At 44.1% G+C, this 20,044-nt stretch overlaps 1 protein-coding gene across 4 annotated transcripts in view; it reads left to right on the forward strand.

The window, feature by feature from the left end:
* Positions 1-20,044, forward strand: part of MAP7 (microtubule associated protein 7) — a 169,183-nt gene that overhangs the window by 105,665 nt on the left and 43,474 nt on the right. For all 4 annotated transcript variants that reach the window (XM_058671547.1, XM_058671491.1, XM_058671394.1 and 1 more), the window contains exon 3: positions 4,751-4,828. In XM_058671547.1, coding sequence (XP_058527530.1) covers positions 4,751-4,828 — 78 coding nt within the window. The remainder of the gene's footprint in view (positions 1-4,750; positions 4,829-20,044) is intronic.

Genomic DNA, 20,044 nt, shown 5'->3' on the forward strand with positions numbered 1-20,044 from the left:
TTTGGAAGTTTCTTCTTTTGTTTTTTAATTCTCTGTTTCAAAGATGCTACAGAAGTTAAATGGGGCAACAGGGATTTAGCCCTGCAGTTAAGACATCTCCACATCCCACAGTGAAGTACCTGGCTTCAGTTCCCAGCTCCATCTTTCTACCAATGCAGAATAGAGGCATCATTCATGACTCAAGTAGTTGTGTCCCTCATTACCCACGTAGAAGGCCTAAATTGAGTTCCAGTTCCTGGGCCATGGCCCAGCCTCTCTCTGACTACTGAAGATATTTGGGGAATAAACCAGCAGAACCTGTGATGGGCTTCCTTATAACTAAATAAGTAATTAAACAAATGTTAGAGAAGTCTTGTGTTGGAGGGCTGGAGTCTTGGGAATGATTGCCTAAAGCCCTTTATTGAGTTCCATCATTTAGAATTTTAAATGGGAAAAGCACAAGCTGTGATTTGGTATGCTTGCATCCTCTCCCAAAATGAGACATTGACATCATGACCAAATGTTTTCTAATACTGGATCCTTGCCCTGTAAAAGAATTTAGTCACACATCCTCTCCTCCTGTTAGATAGAACTCATTCAGTGACTCCAGAACATGTCTTCCTTAGGAAACATCTGTTCGTGCTCAGACCTGCCGGGAAAGCCCTCCCTGTGGTTGCAGAAGAAGGGGCACACACTCATCTCTGACCCCACCTTCCTGATCCCTGATGTGTAGCAAGGACCATCACTCTTGTTTCTGAATTCTTGAACACAGACCATGTTTACTAGTTCCTGAAGAAGCAGGAGGTGGTTTCACCTCAGTGGCCAAACCTGGGCAAAGCTAGGAGCCGGCTCTCCATCTTGTTTTCCCACAGGGGTGTCAGGGACCCAAGTACTTGGACCATCTTCCTCTGTTCTCCCAGAAGTGTTAACAGAGAGTTGAAATTAAAGTGAGCAGCTGGGACTGGAAATGTTGCTCATATGGGGTGCCGGTATTTCAGGCCATGCTTCAATATGCTGCCCCACAACACTGGGCCTCCAAGCATCACTTCTGGTTATAGCTTTTTACTAATGTACCCTCTCGCAGCAGTAGGTTCTGACTCAGGTGTTTGGCTCCTTGCCATCTGCACAGGAGACTGCAGTAGAGTTCCTGGCTTTTGGCATCAGCCTGGCCCATTCTTGCCAGGCCATTGCAGAGCTGTAAAGTAATGAGACAGCAAATGGAAGATCTCTCTCTCTCTCTCTCTCTCTCTCTCTCTCATTTGAATCAATAAAAATGAAATTAATTTTAAAGTTAATTGGGGACCTTTGACATTGGGGAAAAAAGAACCCCCTTAATTCGTAGCCCTTTATGAGTTCCTACCACAAGCCTTTAAAGGAATCACCAAGTCTTCATTCTATCTCAGTGTTTCAAAGTAGTTTCCCCTCACTGGGAAATGCATGTCCTGCAAGTGTCCGGCCCTCCCTAACTGCTCCAACCTGCTGTTCTAATGATATGAAGGACAGCGTGACCAGGTTTTAAACCCCAGCTCTATCACTTCATTTGTGCCACCTTTCTTAGTCATTATTTATTTCTCTGAGTTCTCTTACTTGAATAATAACCATGGCAATTGTTCATTGGATGAACAGATGCTTAGCTAACTCAGGGGATCATTAAGAATAAAATTATAATGAATGTGAGAGTGATTTGTAAAATGCAAATCATTCAAAGAAGTTATTTATTTTGCACATAGTAGTTGTTAGCTAGGAGTCAAAGCCAAGTGAATCCAGGTTGATTTTCCTAATCTTCGGGAGTGGTCCTCTAGCAGTAGAGACCAAACTTTCAGGCTTGTGAACCGCACTGCACTTGGAATCTCACCTGCACATCCTGTGACTCGTCAGAGGGCCCAGTCTGTGCTTTTACCGTCATGGACTCAGGCTACACCAATGCGTAAGCTCAGTTACACCAATGGTCTGGATCGTTTTGAGCCTTTTTACTTCTTCTGAGAATCAGTAGCTTTGATTTAATCAGAATAGTTTTTTTATGTGACGATTACAATTTTCATATGAAATTATAGTGCAGGAGTGGAACTAAGCAAGCTATCTAGTTGGGCTTTGGGGGAGGGAGGGTGTGAGCATTTGTTTATTGTTTGGCTGTTTAGGATCTTTGGCTGTTTAGACAGTTCTTTGCCCAGTATGCCTGTATTGGAAGATTGAGACAAAAAGGCACGAACTCATATTAAGCAAGCAAATAATCTAATCAGTTCTACAAAGTGTGATTTTGTGAAAGAAGTAGCACTAGGAACTAACCAAAATGTCACGGTACCCCATCAGGGTTGGAGGATGAACCTTGGGAAGGTAATGCATGTGCCCACAATAGCAACCTTGTCTCTGTTCACGGTCCAGCTAGGACTGCAGCGCTGAAAATCTGATGAAACCAGCTGGTCTGAAGGGCTGTGGCACACCCTGGGCTGCAACTCCTAGAGCTAAAGGAGCCTTTGATCCTAAACCCTGCTGTTGCTAGTCAATTTCTGGTTGAGAAAATGGCAACCCCATCCTCAAGGGCAGAACAAACCAGGAATATCCCTGCATGATGCTGTTGTAGACAGGGACCTCATGTCCAAGCTGACCCCAGGAATTCTAGCCCAGCTCAACTACATACTTTCAAATGAGGGCAACAGGTGCAGGTGGGAGGAGCCAGAGGTAAAGCAGATAAAGTGCAGGCTCCCACTCTCACTGATACAGTGTATGTGGATCTCAGAGAAGAGCTGAAGAAAAGAGACCAGTATCTGCCAACCTTCAAACCACATAAACAGCTATCTGTGGTACTGAGGCAGTTGGGAGGCTGGGTGTAGCTTGCCCCCTTATCTTCCCCCTTTCCCCTAGATTCAGGAGGAAGAAAACGAAAATTTGGCAGCAGTAGTCTCATTCACGTCCCCTAACCCTCAATCTTTCTCACCCTGATCAACTATGTAAACATAATTTTAAAAAGAATATTAGTTTATTTTTCCTAGAGATCAGTTTCTTTTTCCCAGCATGACCCGCATCTAGACTTTACCTAGTTGATGGATGAATAAGGAACATCTTGAAGCGCAAACCTAATTAATAGATAATACAAAACTTATAGGAAAACATTCACATTTGTTTTTCCAGTAGAAGCTTCTCTTTTGCAACTTTCCCAGTCAAACCAGCAGTTGAAATGATAATAACCAACTGAAATGCCCCAGGGCCATTATTAAAGGCCCACAAGGTGAGGGTATTAACACAAGAGAAAGGTGTCTGCTATAACCAGACATTCCCTGATCCCAAAGGAACCTTCTAGAAGGTCAAAGCTAAGCATGCTATGGGGAGTCCACATCTGTCCACCCTTGCCCCGGGAGAGCCCGGGTAAGCACCAGCACACCACAGATGCAGTCATGTGAGAAACTGCCATATTGCGCTTAGAAATGAGTAAGGGGGGTGCTGGGGCTGTGGCATAACAGTAAAGCCAGCAACCCATATTGGTGTCAGTCCAGGCACCAGCTGCTCCACTTCGAATCCAGCTCCCCGCTAATGTGACTAGGAAAGCACCAGAGGATGGTCCAAGTGCTCTTGGGTCCCTATACCCATGTGGGAGCCCCTCCCTCTGCAACTCTGCCTTTCAAATGTATAAATAAATCTTTTTTTTTAAATGAGGAAAGCAAACACAAGGAAAAATTATCCCATCCTTCATCTCACTCCCCAGCAGAGAGACCTGCTTTATCAGATGCACTCAGGCTAGTCTGGGCTTGGATCATGGCACACTCAACCTGCCATACTTCCAAAGTTTGGGAACTGTCAGGTGACCCCATAGCTGTCTCAGATTCTCCAACTAGGAAGTATGCCACCTCTTTCTTGCACTGTTCTTGAGACTCTTTGTTTTAAATTAGGCTCTCAAAAGGGAAGCATTTCATTGCATAATTGGGGATTGCCTCATTGCTGTAGTAGCACCAGGTATGGTTATGACCTGGAGTTTGCAGCATTGGTATGAGTCAAGGAAGTTGGGTCTGCACTATTTGTTGTTAGGCCTCCTCTTCAGATGGAAATGACAAATGGGTTTATATTGTTCATAGTTAACAGAGTCTATGTTTAAAAATTAAACTTCATTTTATAACCATTTCATAAGGCGCTTAAATAACTTTTAGATAGTTGATTTTAAGCCTTTATAATTAAATGTAAGTTTTTAATGAGTGTGTAATCCTTGCACAGTAAGTCAACACGAAGTCTTCTGCTAGCTTCCCCTTGACTGTGGTTGGTCCAGTGTTGCACATGCATGCTTTGCTTCCAGCATTCGGTTTTACAACGGCCATGATTTCCTTACACCAAAAACAAATAACAGCAAACCCCACCCTCATGACCCCAGCGGATAGGTCTACCTCCACAGCTGAGCTCTTCATCATCCACTAGTAACCATCTGTTCAGCACAAAATCACTTCCTTAGAATCCCATGTAGTAGTGAGGAACAGGCTTTTAAAAGCATAGAAGCAATAGAAATCTGGTAGCCCAGGAACATAAAACATGTTTTATATTGTTTTATGTAAATAACTTAATGGATACCAGTATGATATAAATGTCTATAATGCTTTTAAATAGAAAAGTGCTTGAATATTCGCAGGAAAATTGTAACAATTATGATTGAGACTTGAGTCACTGGTGTTCGTTGTAGGACAAGTTGTAATATTCATCACATTTAAAGGACAGAAAAGTATTGATCAGTGCATGGCTGTTATTTTGTTTTAAATCCATTCTTCCTTATGTTTGTTACTCTCCTTTTCAGATCCCCCGCCTGTGCTTCGGGTTGATGACCGGCAGCGGCTGGCCCGGGAGCGTCGCGAGGAACGGGAGAAGCAGCTAGGTACTCCAAGGCCCTGGTTTGATCATTCAGGGTCGTTTTTGTGGAATCATTACTATTCCGCCTCCGGGACCAAACGGATAGCACAGTGGTCCCTGCACTGTCTTGCATGTCTTTGTGAATTAAGCAGATGCCTTGTGAAGCAGAACTTAGAAGGACACATGAACATCTAGCTAAGCCCTAACTGATCCTCCTCAAGCCCCTGGAGTAGGATCATTGTGAGGGCCTGTGTTGTACTCATGGTTGCAAGAATATGCATCTGTGAGTGAAGGGATGTTGCAGCTCACATGTTAAAAGCCAAGAGACTGCAAAGACAATAAACGCGTTTTGTTTTATTGTGAACAGTTATGAGTCTGCACAGTGTCAGTCCACTTCCTGCCTGCCATGGTAAATAAAGCAGGGCTGCCAGTGAGTTTGTGGGCAGACACACCTCTCCTGCTACGTAGGTGTCTCATTTTCCTCTTCTTCCCTGAGGCCCCTGGGAAAGCTTAGCAGCTCTGGTATTGGCCTTTGTTCTCCTGGAAAGCTGAGTCACCGCACTAGCTACCAGGCAGCCAGGAGCACTTGGAGGTTGGACAGGCACTTCCCTCTAGAACACTGGACAAACAGGCAGGTGCCCAGCCCCTCCTGTGCTTTGATGTGAAGTCCATCTATGCAAAGTTGCTAAAGCAGCAACTTGTGTGCTTTGGAAACCTAGACTGCTTGCTCAGCATGCCTCAGTGGCCACAGCATGTCGAAGCATTTTAAAACTCTGAATGATGTGAGATCACCAAAACCTTCCTGGTGAATGACCTGTAACTTTTTTGAAGTTCTGCACATTAGAATTAATGTGTTGTGAGAAAGGACCCGGGACCCATGATAGCCCTATGCTTTTTCTTACTCAAGAGCTCAAATATGTGAATTTTAGACAAAGCTGGGTTTCAAACATCTGATGCCCTTGTTTTAAATGGTTTCAAATACAGGCATGTTTCTGTCTCCTTCTGTAATGGCCAGATGAGGTCATTTTTTTTGCCTTGAGGTTTTCTTAGATTGAACAGATTCCAGGGACTTGCTCTGCTGCTTCTGTAGCTAGTGTTTCCACCCACAGCTGAAGTCCCAGCCCCAACAGGTGTCCTGCTGACAAGTGGAGGTCCCCTAAGGGCAGGCTGCCTATGGCCCTTGGGGTCAGGGGCAGAGATTGGAGTGACAAGTGGATCAGGCAGAACAAAGACAGAGAGAGAAGACAGTTACTGAGTCAAGAAGAGACTCTAGATGGGCAGAAATAAGAAACTGACTACAGCACAGCCCCCGCCTCCCCTGCCAACCCCCACCAAATGGCTGCACCCGAGCCCGGTACTGAGCCCCTTAGTTTAATGCCTCTCGTTGTCTTATCACATATTCGTGGGCATGACTTTAGACAGCCTCAGCCTGTTACCTTTTTCTTTCTTTTTCTTTCTTTCTTTTTTTATTTTTTTAAAAGATTCATTTATTTTTGTTACAAAGCCAGATATACAGAGAGGAGGAGAGGCAGAGAGGATGATCTTCCGTCTGATGATTCACTCCCCAAGTGAGCACAACGGCCGGTGCTGTGACGATCCAAAGTCAGGAGCCAGGAACTTCCTCCAGGTCTCCCACATGGGTGCAGGCTCCAAAGCATTGGGCCGTCCTTGACTGTTTTCCCTGGCCACAAGCAGGGAGCTGGATGGGAAGTGGAGCTGCCGGGATTAGAACCGGCGCCCATATGGGATCCCGGGTGTTCAAGGTGAGGACTTTGGCCGCTAGGCCACGCTGCCGGGCCCATGAGAATGATTCATTTCTTGGGAGCTGGGAGCTCTGTGGGCATCTGGTGCCTGAACCAGCACATGGGAACGTGGTTGCCTGGTCCTTTCTGTTTTATCCTTGCCTCTGGCTCTTCAGCTCTGTCTGCCTGTCTCTCTCTCCCTCCCTGCCTCTGAAATTTAAAAAATAACAATGAATTGTTAATGATCCATAGATTCTAAACAGTAAGGTCAGACAAGTTTCATTTTGCTCAGGGTAGAAGCTAGGGATGGAGATTTCATTTGTTTTCATGGGTTCGGCACTCTTTTTGTATGGATCCTACCTTTCCAGCTCCTCATAGGGCGGTAGATGGTTCCCTGGGATCTGAAGTTCGGCTAAGAAAAAGCGAAATTACTTGTTTTGTTTGAATCCAGAGCCAACTCACCTCAGTACCCTCTACTTCCATAAACCACACCAATGTTTTCCTGGCTTCCAGAATTGTTTTATTGGAGTCGTCCTTTTTTTTCTTTTTTTTAACTTCATTAGAAAGGCAGATCAGATTTATGGAGAGAAGAGACAGAAGGATCTTCCATCCACTGGTACACTCCCCAAGTGGCCACAATGTCCAGAGCAGAGCTGATCTAGAGCAAGGATCAAGAACTTCTTCTGGGTCTGCCATGTGGGTGCAGGTTCCAAAGATTTTGGGCCATCCTCGACTGCTTTCCCAGGCCATAAATAGGGAGCTAGATGGGAAGTAGGGCAGCCTGGTTACAATCCATATGGATCCCAGCACTTGCAAGGTGAGGATTTAGCTATTGAGCCAATACACCAGGCCCTAGGAGCCATCTCTGCTCTGCTCTGCTTCTGCTAGAGGCACTGGGTTCTTTCTGACAACCAACATCAGTCCCTGAATCTTGTGTAGAATGGGGCAGGCCCAGTGATGCCCAATGGCCAACACTGCCCCTCCTGCCCACCCTACCTTTGGGGTCATTTGCTACTACCAGATGTTGGTCTGTGCCCTGCCTACTCATCTAACTAGAGCTTCATCTGTGCCTGGCCCACCCTGTTGGTAGAAGGTGGCATACTCTACGCCCAAGTCCATTTAGTCACAAGTCTGGGAGACTCCACCTTTAAAGTAAACGTTAGATGCACACCTTTTACATGTGCCAGTTTCGCCATCATCCAGGTCAAGGCCTTAGGAAGCTTGTGTTTTAACCACTGAGATGCCCCCTCTGCAGCAGCATGTCGCAGGACCTTCCCGGGAAGTGTTCATTATCTTTCTCCTTTGGGAGGTTCCATCATTTTCTCCTGTGTAATTCATCTTGCACAATTGGTACATTTTAACTCACATTCAATTGCTATTTTGTATTCTGCTGAAATTGTTTTCTATCTCGATTTTGAATAACTCCCTGATTATTATTATTTCAAGTATCTGATGAATATAACCGGCCTCTCATTCTCTGTGTCCCTGTACCTGATCAGAGCTGGTCATAAAACAGTCGTGTAGTATTTGCTGAGCTTCCTTAGTCTGCAGTCTTCAGTGAAATAGAAATGGTGACCACAGGTGTTGACTGAACAGTAGAAAAAGTCAAACAGTGCCCCAAATACTTATTCCACTTAATCACATTTTATAGCTGATTAGCATGGTAGTTGTGTTTTTCTTATGTGAGCCTGCAGTTATTAATAATGTGTTTAATTGAATGCCATTCATTTTATTTTTAAACTACTTTGACTATGTAGCTTCAGGAAGTCACTGGGAGAATCTTGAAAAAATTGATAGGTAATAATCCTTTTATTTTTTTTGATTTTTGCCACAATATCTATCTGAGATCATGTGTTAGGCATGGGTAGGATAACCAGGATCCATGTGAAAATTCCTCGACAACTGAAGCTATAAGGTAGAGAGAGGCTAGTGCTTTAGATACTAGATGAATTTGTAAGCCTCAGGGGCTAGCTCTATACCCACCTGTCACATGAAGGGAAAGCTGTTCCACCTTCTTGTAGAAGGACACCACTTGACACATGAGATGTAAGTGTGTGTGGAGATTCTGATGTCTTTTTTAGAGAAATTTTATAGCATTTATTTGTTGTTAACCTTTGACTCCATTAAGAATAATCCTGTCAGTGTGAACTTGGACACGACCTCGATGACTAATTTCCTTTCAGAAGCCATTACAAGGACCAGAGCATATAAAGTTTCTGTTCACAGCACAAATTTACTACCTTCCCTGTTGCTATCTATTTTTGTATTAATTCATACATTCATCTAATGATTAATTATTTAGTTAGTATTGAGCCAGAAATACTAGGAAATTTGAAGTGAAAGATAAGTTTCATAACTTCCTGAAATTTATAACAAGCAAGAGTGTAAGATCATAAACTAAGATTCCTTTTTAGTCAAAGCTTACTTCTCAATGCATCCTATAACCAATCCATCAGCAAATACTCTCAGCTCAACTGTCAAAATATATTTAACATATAATCTTTTCCCACAGCACTAGCAGGAATGCAGTCATCTTGACCCAGGTCACTAAAGTCTCTCACCGGGTTATTGCTATAATCTCCCAGGTGGTCTTGCTGGTTTCCTTCTGTTGGGTAGAGCAGTCTCTTCTCAACACAGCAGCCAACCATCCAGTTGAACCTAGACCCTCCAGTGGTCTGTCCCCCAAAGCGTCTAATGGCTTACATCTCACTTGGGGCAGAAGTCAAAATGTTCCCTTCCAGCAGCTGTTCAATTGCTGTCCTGCTCCAGACACACCAACTACTGTGCTATTCCTTACACACATAAACACACGCACACCAGGCACATTCCCATCAGGAGCTGTGCACTTGTGCACTGTGCCTGGAATGGTTGCTGAGGACTCCTCTTCCTGCAGGTTTTGTATACTTCTTAGTGAGGGCCTCCCCACCTCCTTGTGTACATTTGTAGCTCTCTCAAACCAGGGCTCCCGTTCCGTGTCTCCCCGGCACTGTCACCATCTAAGCACGTCCATTTGTTCTATACTTGTATATTACCTGTTGGCCCCACTGGAATATATGCTCCATAAGGAAAGGGATTTATGGGTTGGTTTTTGTTTTGTTTTCCATTTCTGTAGCCCAGCACAGAGAAAACCTTGACCTGTAGTCCAAGGTCAACAGTTACTTGTTGGATAGGAAATCCACAGAAAAGATGCAGCAGTTAAAACATCATAAAATTGGGCCCGGCGGCGTGGCCTAGCAGCCAAAGTCCTCGCCTTGAACGCCCAGGATCCCATATGGGCGCCGGTTCTAATCCTGGCAGCTCCACTTCCCATCCAGCTTCCTTCTTGTGGCCTGGGAAAGCAGTCAAGGACGGCCCAAGGCATGGGACCCTGCACCCATGTGGGAGACCTGGAACAGGTTCATGGTTCCCGGCTTTGAATAGGCGCGCACCGGCCCGTTGCGGCTCACTTGGGGAGTGAAACATCGGACGGAAGATCTTCCTCTCTGTCTCTCCTCCTCTGTGTATATCCGGCTTTCCAATAAAATCTTTTAAAAAAAATCATAAAATTATCACGTAATAGTTACCCTTATCACCACCATTTTCTCAGATGAGCAAGAACACAGATACATTTTGGATAGTTGTAGATCTCAGGGTTTTTTATTTTTATTTTTCAATGTGGTAAGAAAAATAAAGAGAATATTTAAGGAATGTTTATCAGACCAGTAGATTCTGTGCATGTGGGAAGATACCCTGAGAGTTTGAAGTATCCATTATGTTTCATTTTGGGTTGAATGCTTTGGCACATAGGCATTCTATAGTCATTTTCTGACCAAAAAAAAAAAACCTTAATGTGAATTAATCCATCTGTTAAGGAATGTATGAGACAGGCAGCGCCTTTGAAGAAATATTTGGCTTTGAGAATCTTTCGTTTGTATTGGGTTTTGTAGCTATGTTAAAGCTGTTATAATTAATATGTGCATATATATGCATGTATATATGTATGCATGTTCTTCCTTAAATACTACACATACATATGCATATATGTATGTGTGTATGTGCATGAACATGTAATGTGTACATGCATACGTGTTGAGTGTGTTTGAACATGTGTGTACTTGATACATATGCATGTGTGTGCATATACATATAAACATAAATGCTATGTTCATATATACATGTGTGTATGTATAAGTATGTGTATATGTAGTATTTTAGGAAGAAACATGCCATATGAAGGATTTTAGCCTTTAAAGACTCCAATTCAGTTAGATTTGGGTTTCTTCACCAGATGACTTCACGCAAAATTCTTTGCCCTTCCATTCACAGCTTTCTTATTTTCATCTTTCTTATTTCTTCTTTTTTTCCCTCTTCCAAACATCATTGTGTTGTCAACTCGGGGTCAGCAGTATGAATATGTATGGTCAGGAGGTAACCCATTTTAATCCAGTTTAGAGTGTTTGTCTTGAAAATGCTGAAAGGCACATTGTTGGTAATCAGTAAACAGTCAATAACACTACCCAGATTAGAGCCATGAGTTTACAGAACAAGCATTAGTTTTGACCAGGGTTTTGCTCTTCAGAGACCATCCACAGAAACAGCATGGGCTTTAGGGAAATCGGTCTTTTCCACATTGGATACGCTGGTGCAAATCTGTGGCCACTATTGGCCTCCAGGTCTCCTGAGGTGGTTGTGACTTGATAACAGCAGTGTACAAAAGCTCCAGACAGCTGACAGCAGGCTGAGGGATCCGACTGCCCCATGGTGGAAGGACGGCGGCCCTCCGTACATGCTGCAGCAGCTGTATCAGAAGGCAGTCTCAGGGCAGGAAAGACACCGCTCCGTGCAGCATGGATTAGGTAAGCAGAAGCTGAAACCTTGGCATGAAGTGAATCACTACAACTAGACAATGATGAAAGCTAAGAGCCTTGGCCTTTGGTTACTCAGCTCTGCCCCATGACAGAAGGAGCTACAGTCAGTGGGAGGCAGTGCCTTCCTGCCCCTGAGCCCAGCAGTGGCTCATTGTTGGCGCCTTGGAGTCAGGGCAGCCCAGCCTGGGCTTAAGTTCCGGCTCTGCCATCACAGGGGTGGGAGGTACCAGGCAGGTGACATCACTTCTCCATGCCTCAGACTTCTCAAGGTGAAGTCAGTTAAATAGCACTGTCTGCCTTGTCGCCCAGTGTCTGGGATGATCCTGCCTGCCACTCACTTGATGTCAGCACCAAGTGGGAGCTGATGCCTCTGAGGGAGGTTGGAGAGGCACACGACTCCAGTGACCGACTGGGAGCATGCAAGTGGGGACCCTGATGTTCCTGAGCAGGCACGGAGGGTTCTGTGTTTCCTGGTACAACACAGAATGTCAGTGAGTCCACAGGGAGGAGAAGCAGGTTAGGGTTGCAGATATAGTCCCAGAGCCAATCACTGAGTCTGTAAAACTACTACAATAGACTCTGCACTCCTCTCAACCTTGTCCTGAGGGTACAAGGAAGCTCTGAATTGTCTCTAGGTATTAACTGCTGGCTCAACAGCTCCTCCATGGCATAGTGCTCCGGAAGGAAAGCAAAGTAGAAGAACCCCTAAATGGCATGAGGGCTGTGAGTGCCCTCCAAGGTTGCACTTCATGGTAGCCAATCGCTGAAAGGACCATGCTTGAACACCAACCCCTCCTTTAACTCCTTGATTCATTTTTCCATCAAACCTTTTGGTGTTTTCTTGTGGTGGTTCTTTTTTGTTTTGTTAAGCAAGACTGTGAATTCAAGGACGAACTCCGAAACGTTAAAGAGGAGTTGCTACAAGCAGGAGCATAGTGCTGTGATGGCTGTGTGAGTAGCACTGCTGCAGCATCCTTGCTGTGGTCTCCAAGAGGAGACCCTAGGAGGAAGGCTAGCTTGACTGAGGAATTAAGGTTATGTAACCCTAGACCATTGGGTCTCGTGAGTCTGGGATCAGAATACGGAAATAGAGCAGATTCCAATTTGGGGTAGGAAAGAATGTGCAGATACTGACCAAGGTTGTTTGATGAATGAGAAATTCAGGCTGAATTGGAGACTGTCCAGGGTGCATGCAGAGGCACAGTGTTAGGAAATAGCTGAGAGTGTAAGAGCTAGATAAGAGCCAACTTGACGTATTACTCTTCTTTCTTTGATGCTATGTGATCCTGAAAACATTTAACTTCTTTGCATCTTTTTTCTTCATGTGAGCTGTAATGACATTTGTCTAGTAGCAAAATTCCCACATGTATTACATTTTTGTTTTCATTTGCCTCCTACGTATTAACTCATTTTCTATTTTCATGATGCTTTACTAGGCACTTGGTTTTATATTTTGTAAATAACATGGCTAGGTTTTCCTGTTTTGTTTTGAAGACTTACGTATTAATTTGAAAGGCAAAGTTACAGAGAGCTGGAGACAGAGAGAGAGGGAGCTCTTCCATTTACTGATTCACTCCCCAGATTGGTGCAATAGCTAAGCCTGGGCCTGCCTGAAACCAGGGCCTGGAGCTTCTTCCAGCTCTCCTATGTGAGTGCAGGGGCCAAGCACTTGGGCCATCCTTCACTGCTTTCCAAGGAATATTATCAAGGATATTATCAAGAAGCTAGATGGGAAGTGGAGAGCCAAGGGGCCTCTCCCCCCAGGTCCAGATTCTTTGCTGGCTCACTCTTGGGGTGCCTGTATCCCTGAGGGATGCCTGCATTGAATTCATTGAATTTCCACTCCCCACTGCATCCCAACTTTGAGCCATGATACGGGAGCTATCTATCTGTCTGTCCTTCCCACATACATTGTGTTTTCCTTTGTCTTCTATTAGTGGTTCCTTTTTATTCCCAGTCATTGGCTGCTAAAGGAAGCTGCCTAGCATTTCATGCACAAATCCGAGAACTACAACCCGTAGAGAAGTTTTACTTCTCCATCTTTAGAGCCTCTTAGTTTTCCAAATTTTATCAATACTATCCAGAATTGAGGAGCTGTATTAAGCTATTCGATTTTTCTTTCCAAGAGTCATTATATCCCATCAGTGTGTTAATAATAACATGAAAATGACATTGACTTGTAAGTATTCACAGTAATTATTGAAACAGAAGAAAAGTTAAAACTTCCAGCATTCAGAATCAAAACAGAAAGAAACCTCCTGATAATCCCACACATGTCCATGAAGGCCTGAGTCATAAGAGTTAATGGGGCACACCTCTGTCTTTTGGCTAAGATCAAATGAAGAGTTAATTGGGAAAGTTTCCACAGGTCACTCTGTTAAATGCTTTGTAATTTAGAAGTAAGACAGTTTGGATGATTTTCTCAATATACCGTAAGAATTAGTAATAGAATCAAGACCTGACCTCAGATGTTCTTATTCCTTACCGTTTCTTCCAACTTTATGTGGTATTACTTGGTTTCTCAGTGTTCAGTTTTGCATGTAACCCACTGCTGCTTTTATTATGATGTGCATAAACAACAGTTCCCTCTGCTTCAGTGTTTAGGTGACCACAGTGCTGCATTTCTTGGAGGTCACTTTTTCTTTCTCTCGTAGGCAGGTGAGTTCTGTTCTCCACCCCCTCTTTCAGAAGGGCCAGGCTGGGCTCAGGGTTCTAAATGTGATGGAACTGGAGTGGGGCATGGGCATGAGTTCTCTGCCTTGCTGTGACTATCCTGTTAGTCACATGTTCTCTGTGATCATGCAGACTCACTAATATGAGCCATGTGTGCTGAGCCCACACTACATATGTGGCACTGCACCAAGTGCTTTGTATGTTTCTGGGAGCCACATATCCACCCTGCAGGGAAGGTATGCTGTTGTGGAACTCAAGGGAGCAAGATCACAGAAGTCATTACTTCCTTGGTGCCACGTGGATGGCAGGTGCCAGGTAGGGCTGTGCTCAGATTCCTGTGAGGCCACACACTGCTCTGTGTGCCATTCTTGTGCCCTGCTGACAGTACAGTCTGTGTGTCCTCCCAAATAGAGTCCAACCTGATAGCACACTCCCACACTGTGTGATGCTGACATCATTACATCATCATTAAAATACTGTGACATCTGGACTGGGAACACCTCAGAGTTTCTTTGGGGATTCCCCTGAACAAAATGGAGGAATCAAAACATTAACCAAGAAAAGATAGAAGATGGAGTAGATCAATCAACCACCTCAGCTATATGTTTGCAGCGAAAAACTGGACAAGGGGAAACTCTAAGATGGACTATGTCAGTCAGTAGACTCTGCACCAGCCTCATCGTACCTGGATTGTTGCTGATGATATGTTGGAGCTTCTAATTGATCGAGGTGATGCTCTGCTGGCTCTGCCTTCAAACCTGAGAGGGCCTCCCTAAGAGGCCGTTGAACTTGACTGGACAAGTGGGATGCTGGACTCTGTATGGTGTGAGCTTGTAATTAGGGAATCCCAACGGAACTTGAGCTGTGGCTATGCATCAAGGTGAAGGAATTCACCATGGGGGAAGGGTTTGGGGTGAGGGGGGGAGAATCCCAGTACCTATGAAATTGTGTCATGTAATACAATGTAATTAATGAATAAATGAATAGAAAAAAATATATAAAAAAAAATACTGTGGCATCAGCCTCGTATCTGACACAGCAGTATCTTGTTACTGTCTAGCATGTTAAGGGGTTAAAAGGGCTTTGAGTTTTTATTAGGGTTCTGTCATCCAGGAGTGCATTCTGACTTCAGGAGTGCATTCTGACTTCAGGAGAACAATGGTTCAGACTCATCCTGTTCTGTCCTTGGGCACAGTCTTCTTTCACAGAGTTGCTGCTTTATGAAATCAGGTGTAACAGATGACCCTGACTCAGCAGCGTAAATGCCAGAATGTGCTTTTTCATGGTTGTGGTGGCTGGAAGTGCAAGGTCAGTTTTTGATCAATTGCTTGGGATTGCTGTCTTCCTGGCCTGCAGAGGGTCACTTTATCCTCACATGGTCTTTCCTAAAACACCAATTTCATGGACCTGCGGTCCCCCCTGCCCTTGTATCTTTATATCCATGTCCCCAATCACTTGGAAGGTTAGGTCTTTATCTTGTGATCAGGATAGGGGAAAAACAATTGAGTTCATAATATTGTTGATCTTTTCCCTTATGTTCAGAATTCTTATTTTTTTAAAGATTTATTTTATTTTTATTTGAAAGGCAGAGTTATAGAGAGAAGGAGAGAGATATTCCATCCACTGGCTTACTCCCCGAATGGCTGCAATGACTGTAGCTGAACCAATCCAGAACTAAGAGCCAGGAAGGAGCTTCTTCCAGGTCTCCCATATGGGTGAGAGGGACCAAGGGAGGTGGACTATTCTCCTCTGTTTTCTTTCCCAAGTGTTAAGCAGGGAGCTAGATTGGAAGTTAACAACAGAGACACAAAGCTGTGCCCATATGAGGTGCTGCTGCCATAGGGATTGTTAACTTACTCCATCACAACGCCCACCCCAGAATTCTCATTTTTTAATGAGGAAATGCACAGCTTGGGACATTATCTATCACTTACAGAGCATGTCTTAAATTACTAAAACTCTTGAAAGAACTTTTGATTCTTATTACAATACTGAAGCATTTGGTGTATTATCCTTCTATTTCCAAGGCTGCATAATCTGTACTTAGTGGTAATTCCAGCACTCACTAGCATGCTTTGCAGTCATAAGCCAGTATTACTGATCATTTCAACACTGTTTACCTGGTCTCTATGTGGCTGTTTGAAGATCAGTGTTTACAAAGGCACTGCAATAGTGAAACTTACTAAAAGCTTTTTGAGTGAGGAAATATTCTTCCTTCCAAAAGAGTATTTGAGGTAAAATGAATTGTTACTCTAATAATGGCCAGACCTGTTGTGATTGTAGCACAGCCTCAAGAACTACGTGTGGTCTTCTGAATTAACACTATGATGGCAAAGAGAGAGAGAGAGAGAGAGAGAGGGAAGGAAAGAGAGAGAGAGAGAGAGAGAGAAAGAAAGAAAGAAAGAAAGAGAAAGAACGGGCAATCGCAGCTAAAATGAGAAATACCATGAAGTGCAGAGAACTGTTCTGACCACTTGAAATGTAATCTTTTAATCCGCACAGCAAACTTGCACAGAAGGTCAGGTTTTTACTCACAGATTATCCTGGCTGAACTGAGACATAGGAAAGTTAAGTGAGTTAATGTGAGGCCTCACTGTGAAACATCAATAAATCAGGAAAAAGCTCTCTGAGAATCAGAAAGTAACTGTTGAGGCTTTTGGGTGTGTTCAAGTTGTGAAACGCACTGTGAGAATGCAAAGAAGTAAAAAGCAATGACCTTTTTCAAGTAGAGCTCAGAGTTTAGGGAATTCTCTAGTTTGTAGCAGCAGTGCGCTCTGGAAGGGACCAGGTTCTGCAGAAGCCTCCAGGTGCAGCGTCTCATCCAAGCACAAGAGTGCATCCTAGCTAGCATGCCTGCGTCTACCACTCACACACTGCAAAAGGCTGTTCTGACATGCATGGCAACTTCAAGGCTACACCCTCCGGATAAGAACCAACCACAAATTTCCCAGCAGGGCAAGAGCAGGAGCGAGGACACGGGAGAGTGTGGTCGGCTGGGCTGGCAAGTCTAACCAGGATAGGAAGAGGCTATTTTGGAGCTCAGTGGGAGGAAAGGCCAAATAAGGATGCTAAAGGCTCAGTGTGAGATTCGTAATCAGGGGAGTTCAATTTTTTAAAAAATTTTTTTATTTGTTTATTTGTGTGTTTGAAAGAACCATACAGAGAGGGAAAGACAGAAAATGATCTTTCTTCTGCTGGTTTGCTCCCCCAAGAAGACCACAGTGGCTGGGGTTCGGCCAGCCAAGTAGGTCCTTCTAGGTTTCCCCTGCGGGTGACAGGGGCTGGCTTCTGCTGCTTTTCCCAGCTCACTGTCAGGAAACTGAATCAGAAGTGGTACAGCTGGAACTCCAGCCAGCCCCCATATGGGATGCCGACATCACTGGTGGTGGCTCCATCAGCTATGCCACAGTGCCGGCTCTAAGGGAGTTTAAATGTAATGAATACAAACAAACAAACAAACAAAAAATAGTCACAAAATACATGTGAACCAAAAAAACCCTATTTTTCAGATCTTTCTGGTTTTTAAATATTAAGATTTTGCAAATCTTTCTGGTTTTATATACTAATATTTTATAAACATCTTATTTTGTCTTGGTTTCAAGATCCATTATAGGAAAAAAACTATAATATGTTCTTAAAGTATTCTCAAATAATATATAGTTTTTTTCAAAACAGCCTGTAAAATTCAGAGACTAGACTAAAAGTTAAAAATTTACTTATCACACCATGTATTTGTATGTCTCAGGATATACAGCTATTTCTCTTTTTCTCCACGGTCTTGATACATGGTTAATGGGAGTAAAAGTTGGTATGTCCTCCAGAGAGTGTGGTAGTATCTATGTATATTCCCTGAGCCAGCAATTCTCCTTCCATGTTATATGCCCAAACAGCAACACAGAAATTAGTGATAGTACACTGGTTGCCACTTAAGGTTGAAATTAGTAAAAGCCTATCAGTCAATAGGTAACTGGTTTTCTGAAGTTAGGGTGCACAGACAGTGCACTACCACATAGCCCTGTCAGATTGTCAGGGTGGGTGTTTAGCCTGGCGCTGAGACTCCCATGTCCCCTGTCAGAATGCCTGGCCTCAATATCTACCTCTGGCTCCTGATTTCATCTTTCCACTGCTGTGGGCCCTGAGAAAGCAGTGGAATCCAGGCCCTCCGCCCGGGAGATCTGGATGGAGTTCCTGGCTCCTGGCTTCAGTCCAACTGTCTGAGCACTTGGGGAATGGATCATCAAAGCAAACACTCTCCCTGTGTCACTGTCTTTAGCTGTCCCTGAACTTCTGAGATTAACAAAAATAAAACCTTAAAATGTTGAAGGAACCACAACAGCAAGTCCCATGAAAGAACTGGAGTCTCAGAAAGGAAAAAATATATATATTTTGTGCATATTTCAGATGTTGATGTGGGAAATCTCTAAGAGATGCAAAACAGCAGGTTAACTGCCGTCCATGCAGTGTTCATGGCACGTACTTGTCCAAAAGATGCAAGTAGAACGTAGGAGGTTAGAGCAAGGCAGCCAGCTCACCTATTAATGTTTTGTCCTGTTTAATTTGGCAAATCCCATCACTATAAATAGCCCACCGTTCAAGTAAACTGAAATGTGAAATATCATGAAAACCTGTCACTAAATGGCGAATCTGTAAGTTACTACGAGTGTGAACAAGCATGACCAAAGCCAATGTGCATGAAGAGAGGGTGTCAGAATTACATTCTCTGTTAACTTTTAAGGTGTGTTCTCACAATGTCTATTCTGTTTTCGGTCAATTAAGTAAATATTTATTGAGCACTCACTTTGTGTGGGTTTTTGTGGGTTTTTTTTTTCTTGAATTAGATTCTTTTTTTTTTTTTTAAGATTTATTTATTTTTATTACAGAGTCAGATATACAGAGAGGAGGAGAGACAGAGAGGAAGATCTTCCGTCTGATGATTCACTCCCCAAGTGAGCCGCAACGGCCGATGCGTGCCGATCCGCAGCCAGGAACCTGGAACCTCTTCCGGGTCTCCCACGCGGGTGCAGGGTCCCAATGCTTTGGGCCGTCCTCAACTGCTCTCCCAGGCCACAAGCAGGGAGCTGGATGGGAAGTGGAGCTGCCAGGATTAGAACCAGCGCCCATATGGGATCCCAGGGCATTCAAGGTGAGGACTTCAGCCGCTAGGCCACGCTGCTGGGCCCTTGAATGAGATTCTTGATTTGGATCTGAAGGTTTCTTTGGCCCGATAAAGCTGTTCAAATTAGAATCTCAGGCTAAAGAAAACCGGCATGCAAACAGACCTGTGCAAGGTGTGTACACCCAATAGGAGCAGAGCTCCTGAGTGGACCCAGACCTCTCCAGGGCCGGTCCCAGTTCTTACTACCCCAGCCAGCATGATCTGAGGAAGGACAAGCTCACCTTGAACTTGTCCTCATCCTTTTTATCCATTAAAGTCAGCTGGGATGCCCTTCAGTCAATTTATCTCCTCCTACAGGCCCAGTGTGATAGCCTAGTGGCTGAATCCTAGCAGGATCCCATGTGGGTGCCGGTTCGTGTCCTGGTGGCTCCGCTTCCCATCCAGCTCCCTGCTTGTGGCCTGGGAAAGCAGTGGAGGATGGCCCAAAGCCTTGGGACCCTGTGCCACGTGGGATGCTTCTGTCTTTGGTCAGCTTAGCTCTAGCATGGTGGCCACTTGGGGAATGAACCACCAGATGGTGGATCTTTCTCTGTCTTCCCTTCATTCTATATATCTGCCTTTCCAATAAAAATAAATAAAACTTAAAAAAAAAATCTTCCTCTGACTCACTTTGGAAAGATTTAATATCAAAAACGAAGCGTTTAGCCTTAAAATGTAAGGGAACTGAAATATTCTGAATTTCTGTTTTCCTCAAGACTTATTCTCTGTGTTTCATTTGCTCACTTGCCTGTAGTGTTATCTTACTCAAGGGTACTTCAAAAACTGTGAGGAATGTGGAATTCAAAGGTAGGGTTGGGGACCCA

This window comes from Ochotona princeps, chromosome 1 (genome assembly GCF_030435755.1).
Source record: "Ochotona princeps isolate mOchPri1 chromosome 1, mOchPri1.hap1, whole genome shotgun sequence".
NCBI classification, from domain to species: domain Eukaryota; kingdom Metazoa; phylum Chordata; class Mammalia; order Lagomorpha; family Ochotonidae; genus Ochotona; species Ochotona princeps.